The following is a 20754-nucleotide window of genomic DNA, read 5'->3' as shown; positions in this document are numbered from 1 at the left end:
TTTCCTCATCATGACCAGAGCTTTGCTATGACAGGTACTGTAGAGAAAGATTTCAAATATATGCTACACAAAATTGTACAGGATAACTTAAAATCATCATCTATTTTTTTATAATAAAAAAAAGATTTCCAAGTTAATCGGGTACTGTCTCCCATTGTCTCATCTAAAGGCAGCAGTTCTCAGTCATTTGTAACCATGCCTCTTAGACTGAGTCTAATATTGATTTCAGCTCTGTCCTGCTCCCAACAAACTTCAGGAGGAAAAATTTGACTGTTACGTTTCAACTGTGTTGACCGTGTTCATGGGATGGTGTCTAACTACTATTGCCTTCAAAAGGATCTTGTGAGCTCCATATGGGGAAGTTGTGGACTTTTCTGAAAATTTGCATTCATTTGGCCAAGAATATTGCCAATCGCTGTACTCAGGTGTACTCCTGCTGTGAACTCAACCCCATTTCAAGGCACCATAGGTCTGTCTTCTACTGCAGTGTTTCTCAACCCTGGTCCTCAAGGCACACTGCCCTGCATGTTTTCCATGTTTCCCTGCTCCAGCACACCTGATTCAAATGAATGGGTCGTCCTCAGCATTCTGGAGAGCTTTAAGACCTGACCCAATTATTTGAATCAGGTGTGCTGGAGCAGGGAAACATGGAAAACATGCAGGGCAGTGTGCCTTGAGGACCAGGGTTGGGAAACACTGTTCTACTGAGTGGAGAATGTGCAGCACTTTCTCAATGAAAATGACTGCACTGTAATGCGGGAAAATCAGAGCAGCAAGGTTGCTGCCTGGAGGGAAGATTCACGGCTGGAGACTTCCTCGTAAAGATTCTTGGAATGTAGAGGAGCTGCAGATTTACTTGGCAAAATCTCCAAAGGTTTAAATCTATACTGATCTGCATTACATTGTAATTTGATTATATCTTGCTATAATAATATCAATTATTGCCAATTATTATCAATTATATTAAGTCTGAAATGGTTGTTTCACTGCCTCCAATGAATTTCCTCTACAGCCAACCAAGACAGAGAAATAAATAAACAGCAAATAAACATGTAATGAAAAAAGTAAGGCTGGATTTATGAAGCAAAGAGCAATATTTCCATCGTATCATGAAAAAATATATACAAAGTATCACTTTATATCTTATGTTTAATTGTTTAGGCTTTTCTCTAATGACTGCACGTTTCATTTCCATCGTGTTTGAACTTAATATCGTATAAACAGAGAGTCGTGTTAATGCCTTTTCCCCCGTGCACTGTCAATAAAAGTTAATTCTTAAAACACACATTGCTCGGGCTGATCTCTGATGATCTCCTGATAGCTGAACGCAGGACAAGATTGGTGGAAACGTTGGAGTCGAGCCTCCAAAATGTTCTGGTGGTGTAATGAGGTGGTGTTACAACAGTTCTCGGGCGTGTCATAGTACTTTAAACTCACCAGCCTGTAGGGATACGCAGATGCATCACTAGTATTTAGTCTCTTCTAATCTTTAGCTCAGCTCGCTGTTAAAGGCGCGAACTCAGACTTGGGCACGTCGGGTCACGCCACACAAAAAAAGCATTCGCATCGGAAACTGCTGCCAACATTTTTCTCAATGAATTTGCACGTAGGCTACGTGCGTACGTAAGAGTGTTTGTGCTGAATGGTGGGCGTGCTGCACATCTATCTATGAAAGCCATGTGCCAGACGACAGAGAGGCACACAACGCAGTTTTTACGCGCCGCACCACTTGTTCGTTTCGGTAAGTTTGACTCAGTATAGGTGACTTTGTTGTATCATCTGTAGTACACTTACAGTATAGCCTTGTTACTTTTCACAACAGTATCTGAATTCAGTCATTGATCGGCTACTGCACCACTATTTAGCTGCGTAACGGCGTTACCAGGTAACCCAAATAAACTTAGCCAGTTGAATAATGTTATTCACTTATATTGTAAATTGTATTAATCTGGATCCGTGTGCTTTTAGGATAATTGTTATCACTCAGTCTATACGCTACTGTGTACCCAAAATATTGGCTATCAGACTCTGAATCTTGATAATTTCCACAACCATTTGTCACTTTCAGGTGAATATTTCTGTGCAGAACGATGATGGTGCTGAGGGCTTTCGCGCTCTGGTTGTTGCTGGCTTTCCTCGAGCAGCAAGTCTCTCTGTCTTCTGGAGAGCGCGCAGCGGACAAGCTATCCGGTAGAGCTCAGAGGAGCGGGAACAAGGGTGCGGCGACCGGCCGGGGGAAGTTCTCCACCGGCGATAAGATGCAGTGCACGTGGAACTCGAGAGACGTCAGGGATACTGTGAAGATACTGGTCACATGCAAAAACCCGGGGGCGCAGGTCAAACACGAAGTTACCGGCCTGAGTTGTGAATACAACGCCAAACCTCAGAGCTGCCCGGGCTACCAGTCCGACCCCAAAGGCTTCTGGAAACAAGTGGCCCGCACACTGAGGAAACTCCAGGGCAAACTGTGCAGGGACGAGCTTGCGCTCGTGAAGACTGCGATGTGTAAGCGCGCATCGCGGGATGCGCACTTCAAGCTGGACATCCGTAGCCTCTTGATCGTCCGTCGCTCTGGAGAGTCGAGCACTTCCACACCTCCGCCGCGATCCCGCCCCACCACCACCACCACCAGCAGCAGCAGCCAGACGGCTTGCACGAAGCGCCCGGACCACCGGAAAACGGCTGAAGAGTACTGCAGCAGCTCCTGGGCCAGTGTGTGCTCTTTCTTCCTCTCCATGCTGCAGAGTGACGACTGCTAGATTCAGAGAGGTTCAGACTGAATGCAGGATTAGGAGTTGTGATTGTTAAAAAGTGGTCAAATCCTTTTTTTTTATGATTTTAATCGAATACCTATGAGATATAGTGCGAAAGAAACACCGATACTGTGCTCAGGTGTGCTTATTTATCAGGAGTTTGTTATATCGCAGCATTATTATATATATTTTCCTTCAAATGTAATTTATGGGCAGTTTAGAAAAGTTTCCATAAGTTTTTTTGACACACTATTTCCCAGAAGTAAATATCATGATCAAACTAATAAATATTATTTATTAAAATAGATAAAGTACTGTGAAGTAAATGTAATTCTGCTCCACACTTAAATGCTGCTTCATGCTGTTCCAGAAAGTACTTTTTTATACTTGTCATGCATTTTTTTTTCCAAATCGACTTGAGTAGATTTTACTTTGAATATTATATTTTGACTTTTCAATTTATATATTTTAAAGTGTTTCAAGTTTATATATGTTCACAGTACATGCAGTTCTGGGGTTATATTTGATCACGCAATCACCATTTACATATGTAGAACACCATGCAGTGGCCCTCATGTTGCTGAAGTATCTCTGTTTTGGTGTCCTACACTGTAAATAGAGAACATTGCATTTCTAAATTAGTATTAACAGCTCTTATTTTGAACTGACACAGAACTGATTATTACGCGGTGATATAATCTCCTCTACCTCTGGTGTATCAACACACCTGTATTTATACTCCACCAATAAATATTTTATATTGTTACAATGTTCTTCTTTGGCTTGATAATGATCGAATATGATAGAACAACAACTGAATTTTTCTAGTTTTTTTCTGTGATTGATTCCTGTTCTAATAAAACACCGTGACCTTCAGATCTGCTTGTTACTGTCGGATGTTCATGTGCAAAACACACACACACACACACACACACACACACACATGTTTTGTATGGCTGCTGAGGCCTAAGAAATCTTGATAATTACCCACTGATTTATTTTTTATTTTTTATTTTTTATATTTATTTATTTATTTTTTGCCTTTTTAGGACTGCTGAATGAAACAATCACAGCTTTTACCCAAGATCACAATACACATTGAACTGTTTTTTTAATAACATCACAGCCTTTCCCACATACTATTGGCACACCCTCAGGATAAAGCAGCACGGACACAAAAGACTCAAATGCACAAGTGGGTCGATTGCATGTGGCACCTTGTCCTCCAGTTGCTTGCAACAGTCTCTCATTACTCTCAGCGGCTCTGCACTGACAGGAGCTGTTTCTATACACAGAGACGGGGGAATAAAAGCAATCCAGTTGTGTGATAGCAGTGTGTGTGTCATCCATCCCAAAACAAGTGTCCAACCCCAGATGTGGATATTAGTGCTTTCCTGTCTGCTCTTGACCTCCACCACCTCTGACCTGCTCTTTGCCCTCTCAGTCAGACAACTGGAGAATGATTTCCACCTTTTAACATCTTTAGCAGCACAAAAGGGGTGTTTGTGGACATATTGTTCTGGGGAGTCCTTCCCCGCAGCTCAACTTTGCATTCCAGCATCAGCACACTGCCAGGGAGGAAGTCATTAGAGGTCAGAGGTTAAGGGGGAAGAAGGAAATGAGGATAGCATACAAATGTGTGTATGTCTTCCTCACCTGTACATCTAGTTGTCAGGTGGGTTTATTATTTCATAGGCAAGCTCTTGTAGATCAAAGGGAGATCCACCACTTGCTTGCAGAAAGGATTCAGAAAGTCAGATGAAAGCAAGTGCTTATCAGTTTTGAGGTGCACCAAGAGGGGTCTCTTTTCCTCATATAAGAAGTGCATTTGGTCAATGTGTTCTCTTTTAAAATTTAACTTTATCCAAGTTACGGTTTGAGAAATGGACACAGAGAAATGGTTCATTAGTACTCAGCTATCAACACTAACACTTAGTCGTTCCCTGTTGTCCTCACTCTTTCATTACTGAACTTTCTTTGTCCAGGACAGGACTTTCTGTTCTCAAGTCATGCCATTGGCTTTTCATTGTGCAATGCAGACATGCGCATTCTGTTCACGGTGCACACCTTCTCAGTCTGTCAACGCAGGGTGGTGTGGCCATTCATGGTCTTCATTTCTTAAAATTTTTGTCCCAGATTATATTTTTTTGTATTTGTAATATGAGGTGATCTTAAATAATATTGTTCTCAATAATGTTCTGCTTGCTTATGATCGGTGACCCTGAAACATCTGTTCAGTGGCTGCAGTTGAAAAGCAGCCTCTTGACTCACTCTGACACATTACAGTAGTTTCCATTAATGCACATGAAATCAATGGAATTATCATCACACTCTCCAAAGCATATGAATTAAGTGGGACAGGACACTCCAACACCTTTCTTCATTTAGGCAATGATCTGGAGTACCCAGAGAGAACCCACGCATACATGGGGAGAACATGCAAACTCCACACAGAAAGGCCCCAGCCGGGAGCTGAGACCGTCCATCATCAAAACAAAATCACGTTAAACCCTGATACCAGCCGGGGTTTAAATGCAAGATAGGCAGGATGCAAAGTTTTAATCTCAGGGGAGTAAAAGTGAACAAAGTCACCCTGAATTTCCCTGTTTCACAGAATAGGACACATATGAGAATTTTAAGATGAACACTCACAATGTGCTTTTTCTTAGCTACATCAGAAAGACCAAAACAGTCTCTGTAGCCAGGGTTAGACACATAAGAGTTGAGGTTTTAATCTTGCATCTTGGGGTAGCTCTTGCTCACCAGGTAGAGTGACTATCCACCAGTTGGAAGGTCGATTGTTGAATCCAGTCAAAGGTGATGTTTCTGAATCATTACAATTGCTGGGTGTGTCTTTGGTTGATCTCCAATCCACAATGCCACAGTTTGTTTCACACACTAAAAGGTGAACAGGCCTGATTTATGATCTTTAACACACACATTAATAGAAAGTGGACAGTTGGATCATGGACATATTTGCTATTTCAGAAGTAAAGTGTGTGTGTGTTTAATTTCCCACTACTTATAATTTATGTTTTTTGGTGGAATAGGCTTATAGTACTGTAAGTATAGAAGCTGATGGACAAACAGAAGAAAAACACTTTCCAGCTCTCTCCAGTGTAAAAAATATGTAAATGCAACAGGTTGCCATTTAGATTTTTTCTTTTATGTTTGTTTCTGGTGGTCTATGAGGTTGTGTCCATAAATATGTTCTTCTTAAAAACATTTTCGAAATACAAGAGTTTACATCTTAAAGTGGTTTGCTATATAACTAATACATTTTTTTGTCACATTACACTCTCTAAGTATCGATGAATGAGTACCAAAAAGAAAAATGATTTCTCAAACTGCGTGTTGTTCCCCACATTCATGGACTAACTTCGACATGTACATATTTCACAGAGTGCTCCTTTAATCAGGCGTTGCACAGTTTTCGGTGATGTGTAAAGCCTCTGCATGCAACACAATAGCAGTCCTGTCAGGACGAATAAACTTGAAAGGTCACCAACCCCCTCTAATGTCTTAATGGAGTGAAAAGGAGCCTGCAGGAAACCTGTTATTGTCAATAATCATCAACTCATCTGAGTCATATTCATGTACGGTATGTGTGTCTTTCTTCCTGTCGTATCCAGTGTAATCAGCGCATGTCTCATCTTGTTTCTTCCTCTAACTGAAGCAGATAATGCCCATGTTTTACAAACTATACAAGCACCTATGAAAGCACCAGCCTTTGACTAGTCAAAAAACAAATAAAGCTTTTGAGGTTTGACAATGACTCCTGTTACCTTTTCAGTCTAATCTGTGTCCAAAGACACAAAACCATGTCGACTGTGTTTCCTGTTCTCATTCCCAGGTTACCCAACACTGCCATTCTGCCAAAGCCTATAAGAATGGATTGTATAAACAAGGGCCTTCATAACCCATTTTACCAGTGCACACGTATTTAAAGATTTGTTCTAGTGTTTGTTAGGTCTTCCTTTTAATCTCGACATTCCTCCTCTAAGCATTTAAGACTTTGGTGTCAAAGCAGCGAGTCTTTGTTAGACTATGTGTACAACAGGGGAAAAAAAGTTCAATCTTCCTTTTTTTGGATAGTTTTTTAAAATGACTATAACTTGAGGAAAATAATAACGTTGATAAAAACTTATTGCATTGCTATATCAAAATCAGGATGTAAAGGGTGAATCTAATAAAAATCATTTTGAGTTAAATGGATTTGGAGACATTAGAGCACATTAACACTTTCCAACCTGGTTATCACCATTCCAGAACCAAGTATCATATGTTACTACTATGGCAACCGATGACACTTTTTAAGCAAGGCACAGTCAGTGTGTTACTGGCTGATTTATTGCTTCTTTACTCTTTCTTTCTTTTTTCATTCATTTGTCAAGATATAGTGATGATATGTAGGGGTACAGCTTAAAGTACTTTTAGTTTAGTAATTAGTTTTATTGATGATCTTGTTGAATAATCCATTGGTTGTGTCCATACAATACTGTAAAATTGAAAAGATCTTCAGTTTATCATCATTTAAGACACTAAGGAAGACAATTCTCCCCCAAAAATAAATGCAAATCATGATGACCGATTGACTTTAAAATAGTTGTCAATTATTTTCTTTTGGCCAACAATGAATCAGTTAGTTATTTGAATTGATTTGTATGACTGAATACATCATGTGTAGTATGCAAGATGGCAGTTTTTGCATTTCTGGTAACATGTGAGCGATCTTCCTCTTTGTGCAAGTTTCCACATTTAGTGACACAATAAAGAAGGACAAAGATTCATTTAACCCAACAATTTGAAGCCATTCATCTTCATCATCATCTTTACACTTCAACTAGTGTATAATCATCACTGAAGGACAGACTTCGTCGAGCCAACTTGAATGTGATCCGCTGCTCGTACTTCACCCTCTGTGAAAGCTGCACATCAGCATGGCATAAAAAAGCCCTCATCAAAACATAACTCAATGCTCCACTAAGTACCCAATATCTGACCTACAAAGCTGACTGAACGCACACCCACTCACTGTCTCCAACACCCAAAACATGCAAGGCAGCGATGTGGGAGGAGTCTGAGGTATTGTTTTCCTGTGGCTCGAGGTGGTCTGACCCCACACCCTGCTGTTCAGACCATGTTATTGGCTGTCTGTTTCTGTGGCAACAATCTGCGGCAACTACTTCTGCGCAAAAAATAACAGAGAGTGGTGGAGTGGTGTACCAAAACCTGAGATGACCTCTCCTTTAATCCCCCCCCCACACACACACACACACTTCCATACAGACGTTCACGAACGCACATACACTGAGGCACAAAGAAAAAAAAAATTCTGAGATGATTTTACTGAGAACGTTTTGGCTTTTGTCCTGGTACTGATTTATTTTAATAATGATAAGGTTAAGACACAAAGTTGCACACAAAAATCCTCCACGAGTGCTCTGGTACAAGCAGTGATCGTCTTCAAGCTTTGTGTAAGTCCTTTTCACTATAAACTGATAAAAATGCTACAGAAATATGCAAAATGAATGAAAAATAGGATAAAGCAATGGAATATATGAGTTCATGAGAGCAAAACTGTAAAGTAAACTAAACTGTAAGGAAAAACAGATGAAAGAATTCAAAATTCAGTGTTTTCACTTACCATCTTGTATTTGGAAAAGACAACCAAAATTAAAAAAATGTAACGCTAATGCTAATGCTTTTAATCTTATATATTAAAGCATATACTTATCAGTGTTAAACTGTGAACATGATGTTGGGTGGTTTGAAAATGATCTCTCCAACAGTGTGACACTTTTGGCTATATGAAGGTAAAATGTGCCCCTTTGAGCCACCCCAGTGTAATCAAAGGTGTTTTTCAGGGATCACTTATCCTGGAATGACTGCTTTTCATTTCATGAGTGAACAGTCTTGATCGACTATCAAACGGCAATTCCCACTTTTACGCTCACGATACTACGATCTACTGTGTTGCACTCTTACACTTAGTCAGGCTCTCAACTACAACCAGGTTATAGTATTGTTCAGCAGATCTTGTGTGATTTAAAACTTAAACAAAACACAAGTTGCTCTCCAAAGCTAAATCAAAGCTCTTAATCTCCCATCTGTCAGCTGTACATTTAATTCTGAAACTGAGACTGTATCTTAGTGGGTTCTGTCTAGGTGTTCCCTACCTACAAAAAAATTCAAGAAGTTCTTCAAACCATTGTTTTTTTTTCTCCTTCTCCATTAAGTTGTACCTAGAGCACTAACTGCCTGAATCTTAAAGACCTGTTTCACTGGATGAATTCAAACTACTTTTTAACACTCTTGATGCTGGAACAAATGATTGCAAATGTTAAGATTGATCATTCAGTAACTTTACCTGCACAGCTGAGATGAGCTACAGATATAGTTTGGCCTGAACATTTAACTGGGCCTCTGTTCATGTCTAAAGTCGACTGAAATCCATCACAACACTGCAATACTGGTTGATGATATGCCCTCCTTCAGTTTGTGTGAAAGAGGTTTTTCCAGTTGACGTTACAGAAAAAGGCAACTGACAAACAACTGACTGTCAACAAATTAGTGCCGTGTTTAGAAATGAACTGGATGGCTATTTAGCTCTCTACATTTTGTAACAGCTGTACTGCTTTGTTTTCACCAAATAAAAAATAAAAAGTTAATTCAATCAATCAATCAGTCTCATCAGAATGGGAAGCCTTTCGTACTCTGTGTGACTTCCACATCCTTCTCGTGTTGTGAAGAAGGGTCGGACACGCATGCATGTTTGTACATGCAAGACTCTGTTTGAGGGGGTGAAGCTCTAGGTTTTCTTCTACTGAGTAAAACGTGTTTGTCAGTTAGAAAGACAAAGAGCGTGATAAGATGAGACCTAATATCTGTTTTTCTACAATAAATAGATCAAATACCTGGTACTTAGTATTTTCTCACTTTGTTCTGTTGCAGAATGAAGCTATGATGATATTTACAGGTCAACAGCGTGTCTCTTCTTTCCATCCATGCTGTTCTTTCTCCCTCTTGTGGCCACAGAACACCTGTGCATGATTATCTGAAACCTACAGCATGTCCTGGCTGCAGGAAAGTTTTACAACCACCGGCAAAAATGATGGAAACCCCACAATTTAGGTATTAATTCAGCTTGTTTTATTTTGTAGATAGAAGACATAAAGAAAACACAGAAATGGCACAGAACAATTTTCTTTAAAAATGAATTATTTTTTGCTTTATTGCCGATGTAGTAGAAGGAAAAGAGAAATTACAATCACAAATTGTTGCACCTCCACTTTTTTTTCCCACCTTGATTTCTTCAAGGACTTCACTGATGAAAAACAATATTCCTCATCAGTCGGGTTCCCACTTTGATGTATAGCAGTTAACAGATCAGCTTTGCAGTTTGGCGCCTTGTCATGGACCATTTTATACTATTTCCATTGTAAATTTTTTAATGAAACTGAGATCCGGACTGTTTACTGGGCATATCATTGAGTTTGTATATCTTTTCTAAACAAAAGTATGAACTCTACTCTCTGGAGAGATGCTATGATCCTGATAAAATACCTCAGTATCAACAAACCTTATTTTGATTGTTGGAATAAGAAAAGTCTCTAGATTTTCAATGTCCACATGTGCATTTACTGTAGAGATAATGACTGCCATTTCCCCAGGCCTTTAACCCGACCTCAACCCCATATTATCAGTGACTGTGGATATGTGCTTTTTTCCCCCTCAGTCACCTTCAGTTCAGGTGTCAGTGATGGTTTCCGTTTAGCTTTTCTGGATGTAAATCCCACTTCCTTCGGCCAGTTTCTGACGGTTCGGTCACAAACACTGACTGCCGTTTCTTATTTGTAGTGCGTTTTCACCTTATAAGGAATTCTGCTTTGAGATTTCTGCATATCTTTGCATTTCTTTTGAGATGTCTGCCTCAGTCAACCCATACATTTCCCTTTTACAACCTTCATATTTTGTTCTTACCTGCTCCAGATTTTAGAAACAGCTGACTGGAAACAACAAACATCTTTTCCCACACGATGAGTTGAATTACCTTCTTGAGGGAATTTCATAATTCCCTCCATTGTTTCCACTGACAGCTCAGTTGTTGAGGTCATGTTTTCTGTCAATCATCCAGGTGCAACAGCTCGATAAGCTCTGCAAGCACTCTCCTTTAACTGCAGATTCATTAGCATTAGTATTCACACTTTTTTTTTAGAAATGCAATTCACAAGGTGACTCCAAAGCCAGAATATTGAGGTACTAAATAATTGTTTGGTTTATATCTGTGCTTTATTTTGTTTTTTTAAATAAAAGAAACTGAATGAACAACCTGTTTAGTGCGGCGATTCCATAATTTTTCTCAGGGGTTTGTAGACACGAGATAGGAAACAATAAACTCACCATTGACCTTCATTAACTGAAACATTTAATATTGTATAAATTGGTTCTGCCATACAAAGTGCAAACAAAACAACTGTCTTCTGATACTTCACCATTATAAATGAATGATATGACACCGGTTACGTTGTAGTTATTAGTTGACCCAAAGCTGCATTAATTTGGACAAAATGTTAGCTACCTTTCACAGACATAGTTTGGAGTCAGTTAAAAGACCAGATAGGCCGTCACTGTCATAAAAAACAAAGTTTGTGTTAGCTTCTTGTTTCAGTCAGCCGATAGCCAACAGGGCCCTCGTAGGGAGGAGGCACTTCAGGTGTGTTCCTATTGTCATGGTTACGCATCATCTCCTCCACAGAGCATAAGTAAAGCCTTGCGGTAGTCACCGCCAGTGTCTCCCTGTGACAAAAAAAAATAGTAATAACTGTAAAAAGAGGTAATAACAACACCTAATAGATTTATGGCGGACAGTGTAAGCGTGTGTGTGGGTACGTACCTTGATCATCGAATGCAGAGAGCAGGCAAACTTCTTCCTGAACTCAGCTCTGATGTCCAGCAAGTCCACTTCACTGCGAGTCACCATAACCCTAATCAGGGTGTCATCATCAGTGCCTGCACCCTGAAACAAAGACATAAAAAAAAAAAAAAAAACTGGAATAACTATATACTCCAAAAACATCTATAAATGACAACAGAGCGATTCCTTACAGTCCACAGTGCACACTGTGATCACAATACAGACCTCATGTGAGACAGAAAGCGCTCTGGAAGTGCTATAAACACATATGTGAAACAAAGATTTGTTTTACAAACTGTAGAAATATTTGGATTAATATTTTGATTGTTTGTAAATGGATCAAAAGTAGCTGGTGTGTTGGCAGAGGCCGTATTGGTCTAAAAAGAAAAAAGAAAACCCTGCTCTCTGCTCAGTATCACAATGTATTGATCATACCAACATTTCAGCCCTTCTGAGCCTATGTGAATATTGTTTTAAAAACAATTCTTATAGAAATTAACTTTAACAGCTAACTATGATCCACCCACAGTAGTTCACAGTGAATTATTTACCGCTTGAAACCTACTTGAAGTAAAACTCGCCCATTACTACGCTGCCACACACAGAGTAATCACATAAAATATCAAATGAATAAAGAAATATATTTGTAGCTTTCATAAACCAATCTCAGTAATCTAATCATGTTGTGTGTTTGTATAAAATCCAACTAAAACGTTTATCATTAGGATCGTTCACCTTTCTGAAAAAGTCACCTGATCACTCTCCAGAAATGTGTATGATGAGATGGAATATTTAAAGTCATTAAAATGCCAACAGTTACCTGTGATTCTTTAAGGAGATTTTGTTTTCACTTGTACAATAAACTCTAAAAAAACCCCCAACTTTTTAAACAGTATTTGGACAGAAATTCAGATACAGCGCCACCAATCCACCACAAATATCTGTTGTCTTACCTTCATGGCATAGTAGAGAGTCTCAGCAAAATAGGCTGGAACACTCCTGGCACATTTCACTTTACAAGAAAAGCAAAAAGAACAGGCATTGATTGTAAATTGGGAAACAGTGAATAAGCAAAAGGACAAGTCCACATTAACGGGTTTCTAGTTTTCGTACCCACGGCAAGAAGCAGGTCTCTCAGGTTTCCAGATGTCTCTCTCTTGATACTCTCCTCCATCTCATATCCAGAGAGCTTCATGTAAGCATCGAATACTGAAAGACACGCTCAGAATTAGTCTGACCACACTACACGTGGTCAGTGATGTCTGGAAGCTCAACCAGTGGATAATCTCATACATTCCTCAGGACCATTTTTCATGTAGTAATCAGCACCTTTTACTTTAATATGCAGAGTAATTTGACATCAAAATACAAAAAAAAAATGGGGTCAAAAAAAAAAAAAGAAAAAAAAAGAATACTACTATGAGATCATGTACAGGAAGTTTTCTGTGTCTGTTCAGCTCCAATATCCCCTGTATGCAACACAAAGTTTATAAATCAAAGCTAAACTCAAGCAAACCTGGGGATTTACCTTTCTATGTCTAATCCCAGAGAGCAAAAGGCTTAGTCAAACTCAGTCCAAACAGTCACCACAAACAAATCATATTCTTAACTAAGTTCAATAATTGCCATGTGTGACAGTCACAAACCTTTTCTCAGGTGTTCGGCACTGCGGTTGCCAAGGATGGTAACAAACGACTGTTCATCAGTGCCAAACTTCTGCTCTCCTGCCTTAAAGAGAGCCTGAAATCACAAAAACCCAACAGATTACTTATACACTACTTACATACATGCCAATTTCCCTGCAATGCAATTATAGCACTAAAATCGTTGCAACCATTCATTTAAGTACCTTGAATCAAATATTTTGGCTAATAAAAGGCACCTGCTAGTTTGATTTACTTTATTATTAAGAGCCAAGTCGATGACTTGTTGTGGATTTCAACAAAATAAATCAAAGAAAACAAACCATAAAAATATACTTTTTTTTATAACTTCGGTAACGAGCTGAGCACTACAGCCAGAAATCAAATTCCTCAGCTTATGATCATTTAAAACCCTGTGATGAGATGTGATCTAGGAGTCCTAAAGACTGAGAGTTTAGCAAAAAAGTACTGGATGTAGAAATAATGTCCATCCAAGAGGTCACCACTGATGCTCTCTTCATCCATTATGCTGGACCATATCTTTTTGATACAGACAGCAAATCTACATTTGCAACATTTTGTTCAATCCCCTGGTGTACATGTAGACATCCCAGATTTAGTCTCTTCTCCTACCGGAGAAACAGAGCCACACTCTAAGTGATAAAGCAGATACTAATGCCTGTATACACGATGAGAAAGGTGAGTGTTTTACTACCTTGTATTCCTGTGCGAATCTTACATGTTTAAAATTCTGCATATTGCACTGCCTGCTGATGGATGGTTTGGGATGTGACCTTTTGGTGGGTGTGTGCATTTTAAAATCTGCTAAAAATCAATAAAAAAAATCAAATAAAACCAACTTAAATTTATGGCAACTAATGAACACAGAGGAAGAACAAATGTCCTGTCAGCATATCTCTGCTTCTGTTCCACTAGTATCAACCATTTCTTTAAATCCTCCAAACATTTGGAGGCACAATACTCGCACATAGTGAAAGAAACTACAACTGCAGAAGTTACAGTTACCTATTCTCATTCAGGAAGGCAACAAAGAAGAGAGTCAGATAAAGCTAAATCAGCCCATAATAACCCAGACCCATTTTTTCTTGAATAAAATATATATAGGGTATATAAAACATATAATTTGACCACCACTACCATCATCAAGTGTCAAAGATCTGTAATGTTGCCCATTGCCCACCTGTGTCACTAAAGCCTCGTTTCCACTATGCAGTCCGGTACGGGTTGGTTCAGAACGGTTCGCTTATTTCAGTGTTTCCACTACCACGAAAGCGTACCGGTCCCATGGTACCTAGCACACAGGACCGGTTTCAGGCTCTGCTTTCCGTTGTTGGTGAGGAGACTGTACATTACATTACGGTCATTTTGCAGACGCTTTTATCCAAAGCGACTTACAATAAGTGTGTTCCACATCGGTAGGCAAAAGAACTTCAGGTCACAAGAAAAAAAAACAAACAGCTAAGAGCATAACTAGTGCTAGAATAGGTGCAATAAGTTAGGTAAATTATGGATGCTATTTACAGTTCGGCACGCACTACGCCCACCCCTGAGGGTCCCCTTTGTACAGTGGGAACGCAAAGCGGTTTTCTGACTCACCTGAGCATCAGCCTCAATGTTTCCCTGCTGGATCCCTATCTGCCTGCTTGCCTGAGAAGAGAGAAAATGCTTCTGTCAACAGAGGAGAGGAGAGACGACAACAAAAGAGGAAAGGAAAGGATCACACTTACCTGAAGCAAGATGACCAGGAGCCTCTTGAAGTGACCTGCAGTGTCACCACATACATCCTCTTCCAGGTCATCATCATACTCTAATGGCAGGCACACAGATACACAACACATGTGTAAGACATAGAAACAGAGAAATATCCAAATAAGAGCAGCTTTATTGTAAATTCTGCTGTATCAGTATACCGTTTATGTGAACACAGAGAGTAGGAGATGAGCAAAGAGCAGGAGACGAGGGCTAGCACAAAGCCCTCAACGCATTGACCTCATTAATATGCCAATTGGCTTAAAGCGCTATCTAGACGTCTTTTTTTCACTGACTTTAGCTACATTCACTGAAAACAGAGGGCCCATAAAAAACCTGACAAAGTGAAGGATATGACTCCAAAACGGAGTCCAAGCTGCCCTGCTTTATCTGAGAAAGAGAGATTTATGAGCTGTTCTGAAAGGCTGATTCACTTTTGGTTTTGATTGTGTTTGTTTTGTTCAGAGGTAGTGATGCTCAAGTGTGTGTCTGTGGATGTGTTACCCTGTCTGTAGGCAGCGGCGATGTCCTTCACCTGCTGAGTTGTCCTGGAAGCAAGTATCTCCACCAGCACCTTCTCATCTGTTCCTGCTCCCTGTAGGTCAAAGAGGGAAATGTCACAAATGCCACACTGGATGCTCATGCCCAAACTGATGTCCGCAGTGAAAGCCCTAAAGAACATGTGACAACTTTAACAAATGTCATATTTGTTAACTTCAGTACCCACCTTGATCGCATTTCGAAGTGATGTCACATCATATGCCAGAGGTGGGGTCATCAGAGCCACAATCAAGGTCTCAAATTTGCCACCCAGCTCCCCCTTCAGGTCATCTATCAGATCCTGACATGATAATACAGAACATAAATCCCCAGTGTGACTGCATTGTAATGTAATGCACTAACTATAATGATTTTGCAACAGCCGTGTGTTTTTAAATCTGGTACAGTTTCTCTGTTCTGTATATGCATTTTCTACCAATGGCTGGTCATGTCTTAAATCTGAGATGTAATGTATGATCATTAGATTAAAAAACCTCTGTATACTGCAAAGTAATATGCAGTTTATGCCACTAGTCGTGACTACATCCTACAGACCATACATTAAGGGGATGATGTATTGGTTAACAAGGTATCAAACAAGGATAATGTTACTTTTTTGTGTTTTTCTGTTCACCATTTTAGTGTAAATGCTGGTGTAGTCCGGGGTACAAGCTACTAAACACAATATATCCACTTCTAAATCTCCTCTTATGTGCATAACATCCACTAGTGTGCTGCAAGTCAATTTTCATTGTCTTGGGAAGGCAAAGACATGACCTGCTCACCTCTCATGAGCGAGTAGTTGCCTTATATAGATAGGTTGACTAGGTTTAGGAACTGATTCATACTCCCTAATATGAAGTAACAGAGGATATGCAACAATGCGCAAATACTACTGAGCCATTTCTGGGTCAACTAAACATGGCAAAGCACTCTCTATATGTTACTGTTTATAACACAGGGCCTACCCACCTTTACCACATTGGTCACAGGGTTAAACACACGTGGATTCAAGACAAAGGTTTAAACCACACAGAGAGATTTGAAAATCAGTCTGATTGAGAATAATTTGTTTTTAGAGCTTGCTCAGTCTGAAACAGACTCTAAACTTAAAGGTGGAGCTCTGACAGAACAAGCAGTTCAACAGCTGTTGAAGATGTAGTCTGACCTTTCCATACAGAGTCTTGTAGGTGGCCTTGATCTCCTGCCTCTGGGTGTTGCTGCGAGCAGTCACCAGCTGCAAGATGGCATCCTCATCGGTCCCTATGGCAACAAACAGCACAATTACTCAGCCAAGCTGTGTTAACTCTTCTCACATGCTTTCATATTGCATAACGTAGATTCCTGATTATATCTGTTTAACCCACATAATCACAGCTTTATGTCAGTAGAATTTCACCTCAATGTTCATGTGTTTGAGTCACTGCTGTCTGAGCGAGTTCAGCTCCACCCTGACAGACAGTTTTGAACACTACTGTAACTTTAAAGAGGAACTTCCCAAAACAGTCACTGTCAGTCTGTTGGAGCTGTGGTACTAACATACGTGGTACCGACACATGTTGACAGCGCCTACAAGCGTCTTACCCAGCCCTTTCATGGCCTTGTGCAGGACCTCTGCGTCTGCACTGGCCTTGAAAGCAGCGCTGGCTTTCACAGTTCCTCTGCTGGCCTGCAACATGGAAGATGTGAACAGAGGAAGAGAACTTAGATTTACATTCACCTTTACATACAAGTTATGTATCCTTTGTCTCTAAAATTATTGAATGCTCTACAACTTAAAACATGCAGACAATATCTTAGAAAAAGAAAGCAGAGATATTACAAGTATCAGATAATATAATATGTAGTCAGAACACACTGTAGATAAACACAAGCAAAACTAAGTTTCAAAACTTTTTCATAGAACAGAGGTTCCCTGACACGTTTTTGCATGAAAATGGAACCACAACGTTTTTTAATCTACAAGATAATAGTCATTTTCATGTTCTCCAGTGTTGCTCTTCAAGCACTTGAAATGAAATCACAACTCAGTCAGATTACCAGAAATGTATCTGCAGGTGGGCACCAGAGCATGATAACACTGAAAAAAATATTATAAAACTTGTGACTATGGTGTGCTCGTTCCAAAAACATTAGCAGTAACATAGTCAGGGGGCAGCTTTTTTTTTTTTTTTCAAGGGAAGAAAATTGAGAGAGCAAAACCACTGGAATGTCTCTGGAATTTTGACCATGAAAATCGGGAGAAAAAAAAGTGTGAAGCGCAAAAAAAACAGGTCGACGTTAATAACAAGGATTCTGTCTGTTGCTGCAGAAAGGAATGCCAGAAGCTTTCCTTTTCCATAAACACTCTCAGTACCACAAGCTACATAAAATCGAATCAGTGAGCCGTCACACAAACAGCTGACAAACAACCCGGGAGATAATTCAGCAACGATGAAGATAACTTCCACTGGTATGTCTGACACGAGTGGAGTGATCTCACTGAGCAAAGTGACACCGGGCTGCTGCTGGAGCTATGTTGACTCTCCATATGTAAACACAGGCTGCGACAGCACATCCTGTCATTTAAACTCCTGCATTTATAGACCGTGACTGCCATGGAGACTGTACACAAACCACCTCGTAATGCTTCAAGGAAAGGAAGTGCCCAGTCATATTGTCATCGTTTTATCATGAACTGTACAATTACTATTAGAGTTGAGCTTGGATATGAGCAAGGCTGCATAAGACACAAGAGATAAGGCAAACAAATAGTCCATCTCTCTCACTTGCTTGTAACACCATCTGCTGATAATTTTTTTTATTCTGTCAATGTTCTAACCAATAATCAAATATTCATTCTTGGAGTGGGAGTCACTATGTGAGATTATGTAAAAGAAAATCCAATAAAATGTAGTAATATTATTATTATCATTATAAACAGAACAGACTACTTCACATGTAATCAGAAGATAAAACTCTCAGAAATGTAGTGTGAAGAATGTTCATGACAATGCTCTAGTTGTGGATTGAAGTCTGGTTTTAAGTTTACTAAATACACACACACACACACACACACACACACACACACACACACATAAATTCCCCGGCACTTTTTAAATCCAGTTTACAGCTCCGGTTTCAAACCCAAACTTTCAGAAAGATGTAAAACCTCAAGATTAGATCATGAGTCCAGTCGAGCTCTTTAAGAATGGCTCAGCAAACTACAACAACATGTGGGAGGCGCAGTGTTTTTACAAATGCCGCTCAAACAGGAATAACCAGCCTCTTTGTCGTGGCCTAATTTCTGGCAGGCATTATGTGCTGTAATTAACCGTTTACAGCAGCAGCATTGTCTGCTATACACCACTCAAGGTTTATTCAAAATAAACTACATTGCCCACGTGCACTGTAGCCAGGAAGCACTGTGGTTCACTGATGTGTTTTTATAGCATTCATGTCGGCAGCACAGAGGAAAATCACACAAAAGCCCTGAGTGGGAAAACTTGTCCAACAATTACTTATTTAGACTTATGTCATCCTAAGAAGAGATTACATTTATGGCCTCAGACTGAGATATAAAAAATATACAATCACAACTGAGGTCTTTTAGAAGTATCAGCAGTTTTTGTCTGTCTTTTACTGGTGTTGTAACTCCAACCCTGCCGAGGAGAAGGAGGACTGATTTCCCCTTAAGAGAGGGAGGGTGGCCATCAACTCCAAGCCAGATGTGGAAATGAAAGTATTAAAGGCAGAAAGAGGTGGAGAGACAACAGAGGCCCACCCGACTGGAGCAGAGCCCACATGAGTCATACACTAAACTTCCAGACTTCCCCAAACTAAACCTCTTAACAGCCCAGCAAGCATGCGCCAACACACCCATACTCTCATGGAAACTGGTCAAACCTTAATGGTTTAAAGAGTGAAAATGCTCCTTTTACAACGTCTGTGTCAAAATCCACCTGATTAGAAGTTACTTCATTGAACCACAGTACTGTTTTCCTCATCTCAAAGACATGCACTGCCATATTTCCGGGCACACATTTAAAGAACATAAAAAGCTGGAATGTTTATTCCAAACTTTAAAAAACCAAAAAAAAAAACAAATGAAAAGTGAATTAGACCGAGATTTTTTTTTTTTTTTTAACAATCAGAGCTTTATATGTTAAGGAGAGGAGTGGGCGTTGTCTTTGACTTCAGAGGGTTAAATCTAATCAGTCAGACATTTGCATAGATTTTTTATTCTAGACTTCGGCCTAATTAATTTGATAAGCGAACACCAGTTCCTCGGTGACTCTGTTCCTTTAAAAAGATGAGCTCAGAAATGGGTAACATGCAAATGACTTACCATTTTGACAGTCTTGGAAGATTTTTCGACGGTGAGAGAGAGGTCTACAGAAAACAAAGAAAGGTTACGAGAGAAGTCAAAACGTTATTTTCATACGTATTTTTTTGACGCAAACATTTTTTCAGAAAGTGTTTCTGTTGTCAGCTTTAACCAACTTTCCTGCTCTCTGTTCTCCAGTCTAGCAGCTGTCAAATTTTCCTCCCGGATCAGATTTCTCTCTTTGTGAGTATGTGTGGGTTTTTTTTTTTTTTTTTTTTTTTTGCCCACAGCTCTGTCTGCTCTCACCTGGCTGACGCAGCGACGCATTTCTAAAGGTTTTCTTTAAGTTAGTCGTGATGGAAACTTACCGCTGAGCAGCAGCCGTCAGATGAAGCTCACTGAGCAGGCGGAGAGATCCGGCGACGAGAGAAGAAGAGAGGAAAAGAAGAGGAGGGAAAGGAAGCCCACTCGGATAAGTGAGTGTGTTATTCCACAGCCGTTTTATAGAGACTCTCTGGTTATACGGACCACACCCAGTGCGTCCCAGAGCGCACAAACTCTCACGCTGGGCTGTTCCCCGTAAAGCACTCTGGGAAATGATGTTTTATGATAAAGATGATGTGGACGCAGACATGGAGCCAGTGGAAAGAGGGCAATTCCGTGTCATTTTAACTCTCATATTTCTTATTTTGTAACAGCGGCAGAATATACAAAGGTTATGTGAAGGCTACACTGATGGATGTTTTGTCGCTTGTAGATGTTGAGAATCTAAAAAAACACAACGCTGACACTAAAATCAAATAAAAGTTGTTGTTAATCCACTCA

The 20754-nt window shown here is 39.8% G+C and overlaps 2 protein-coding genes across 4 annotated transcripts; one reads left to right on the top strand and one right to left on the bottom strand.

The window, feature by feature from the left end:
- Window positions 1-1635: 1635 nt before the first annotated feature.
- On the top strand, window positions 1636-3629 carry LOC142379306 (fibroblast growth factor-binding protein 1-like). 2 transcript variants are annotated; one of them, XM_075464446.1, is made up of 2 exons: window positions 1636-1741; window positions 2069-3629. In XM_075464446.1, exon 2 carries the CDS (start codon window positions 2091-2093, stop codon window positions 2757-2759), a length of 669 nt encoding a protein of 222 aa, XP_075320561.1. In that variant the 5' UTR covers window positions 1636-1741; window positions 2069-2090; the 3' UTR covers window positions 2760-3629. The 2 variants fall into 2 exon arrangements, with proteins under 2 accessions (XP_075320561.1, XP_075320562.1); XM_075464447.1 differs by having other exon boundaries at window positions 1651-1741; window positions 2087-3629.
- Window positions 3630-11164: 7535 nt separating this feature from the next.
- anxa5b (annexin A5b) lies at window positions 11165-20468 on the bottom strand. Of its 2 annotated transcripts, XM_075463193.1 has the most exons (13): window positions 20298-20468; window positions 19951-19994; window positions 17208-17292; window positions 16792-16886; window positions 15811-15924; window positions 15588-15678; window positions 15062-15141; window positions 14931-14981; window positions 13317-13410; window positions 12784-12879; window positions 12624-12682; window positions 11650-11772; window positions 11165-11552 (listed from the first exon to the last, which is right to left on the bottom strand). In XM_075463193.1, the coding sequence occupies exons 2-13, from the start codon at window positions 19951-19953 to the stop codon at window positions 11490-11492; spliced, it is 954 nt and encodes a 317-aa protein (XP_075319308.1). In that variant the 5' UTR covers window positions 19954-19994; window positions 20298-20468; the 3' UTR covers window positions 11165-11489. The 2 variants fall into 2 exon arrangements, with proteins under 2 accessions (XP_075319308.1, XP_075319307.1); XM_075463192.1 differs by lacking the exons at window positions 19951-19994; window positions 20298-20468 and having other exon boundaries at window positions 17208-17301.
- Between the last annotated feature and the right edge of the window lie 286 nt (window positions 20469-20754).

The sequence above is a fragment of the Odontesthes bonariensis genome, chromosome 4 (assembly GCF_027942865.1).
Source record: "Odontesthes bonariensis isolate fOdoBon6 chromosome 4, fOdoBon6.hap1, whole genome shotgun sequence".
Classification (NCBI taxonomy): Eukaryota; Metazoa; Chordata; class Actinopteri; order Atheriniformes; family Atherinopsidae; genus Odontesthes; species Odontesthes bonariensis.
The sequence above is the reverse complement of the archived record's forward strand: the minus strand, read 5'-3'. Positions and strand labels throughout refer to the sequence as shown.

What these genes read in the sequence shown, in the direction of transcription:
- LOC142379306 (XM_075464446.1), top strand. Translation starts at nt 2,091, where the DNA reads ATGATGGTGCTGAGGGCTTTCGCGCTCTGGTTGTTGCTGGCTTTCCTC.
- anxa5b (XM_075463192.1), bottom strand. Translation starts at nt 17,301, where the DNA reads ATGTTGCAGGCCAGCAGAGGAACTGTGAAAGCCAGCGCTGCTTTCAAG. An exon ending in CGCCGCTGCCTACAGACAGG is followed by an intron (nt 15,142 to 15,587) that starts GTAACACATCCA and finishes GCCTGCCATTAG; the next exon opens with AGTATGATGATGACCTGGAA. An exon ending in AGACCTGCTTCTTGCCGTGG is followed by an intron (nt 12,683 to 12,783) that starts GTACGAAAACTA and finishes TTTCTTGTAAAG; the next exon opens with TGAAATGTGCCAGGAGTGTT.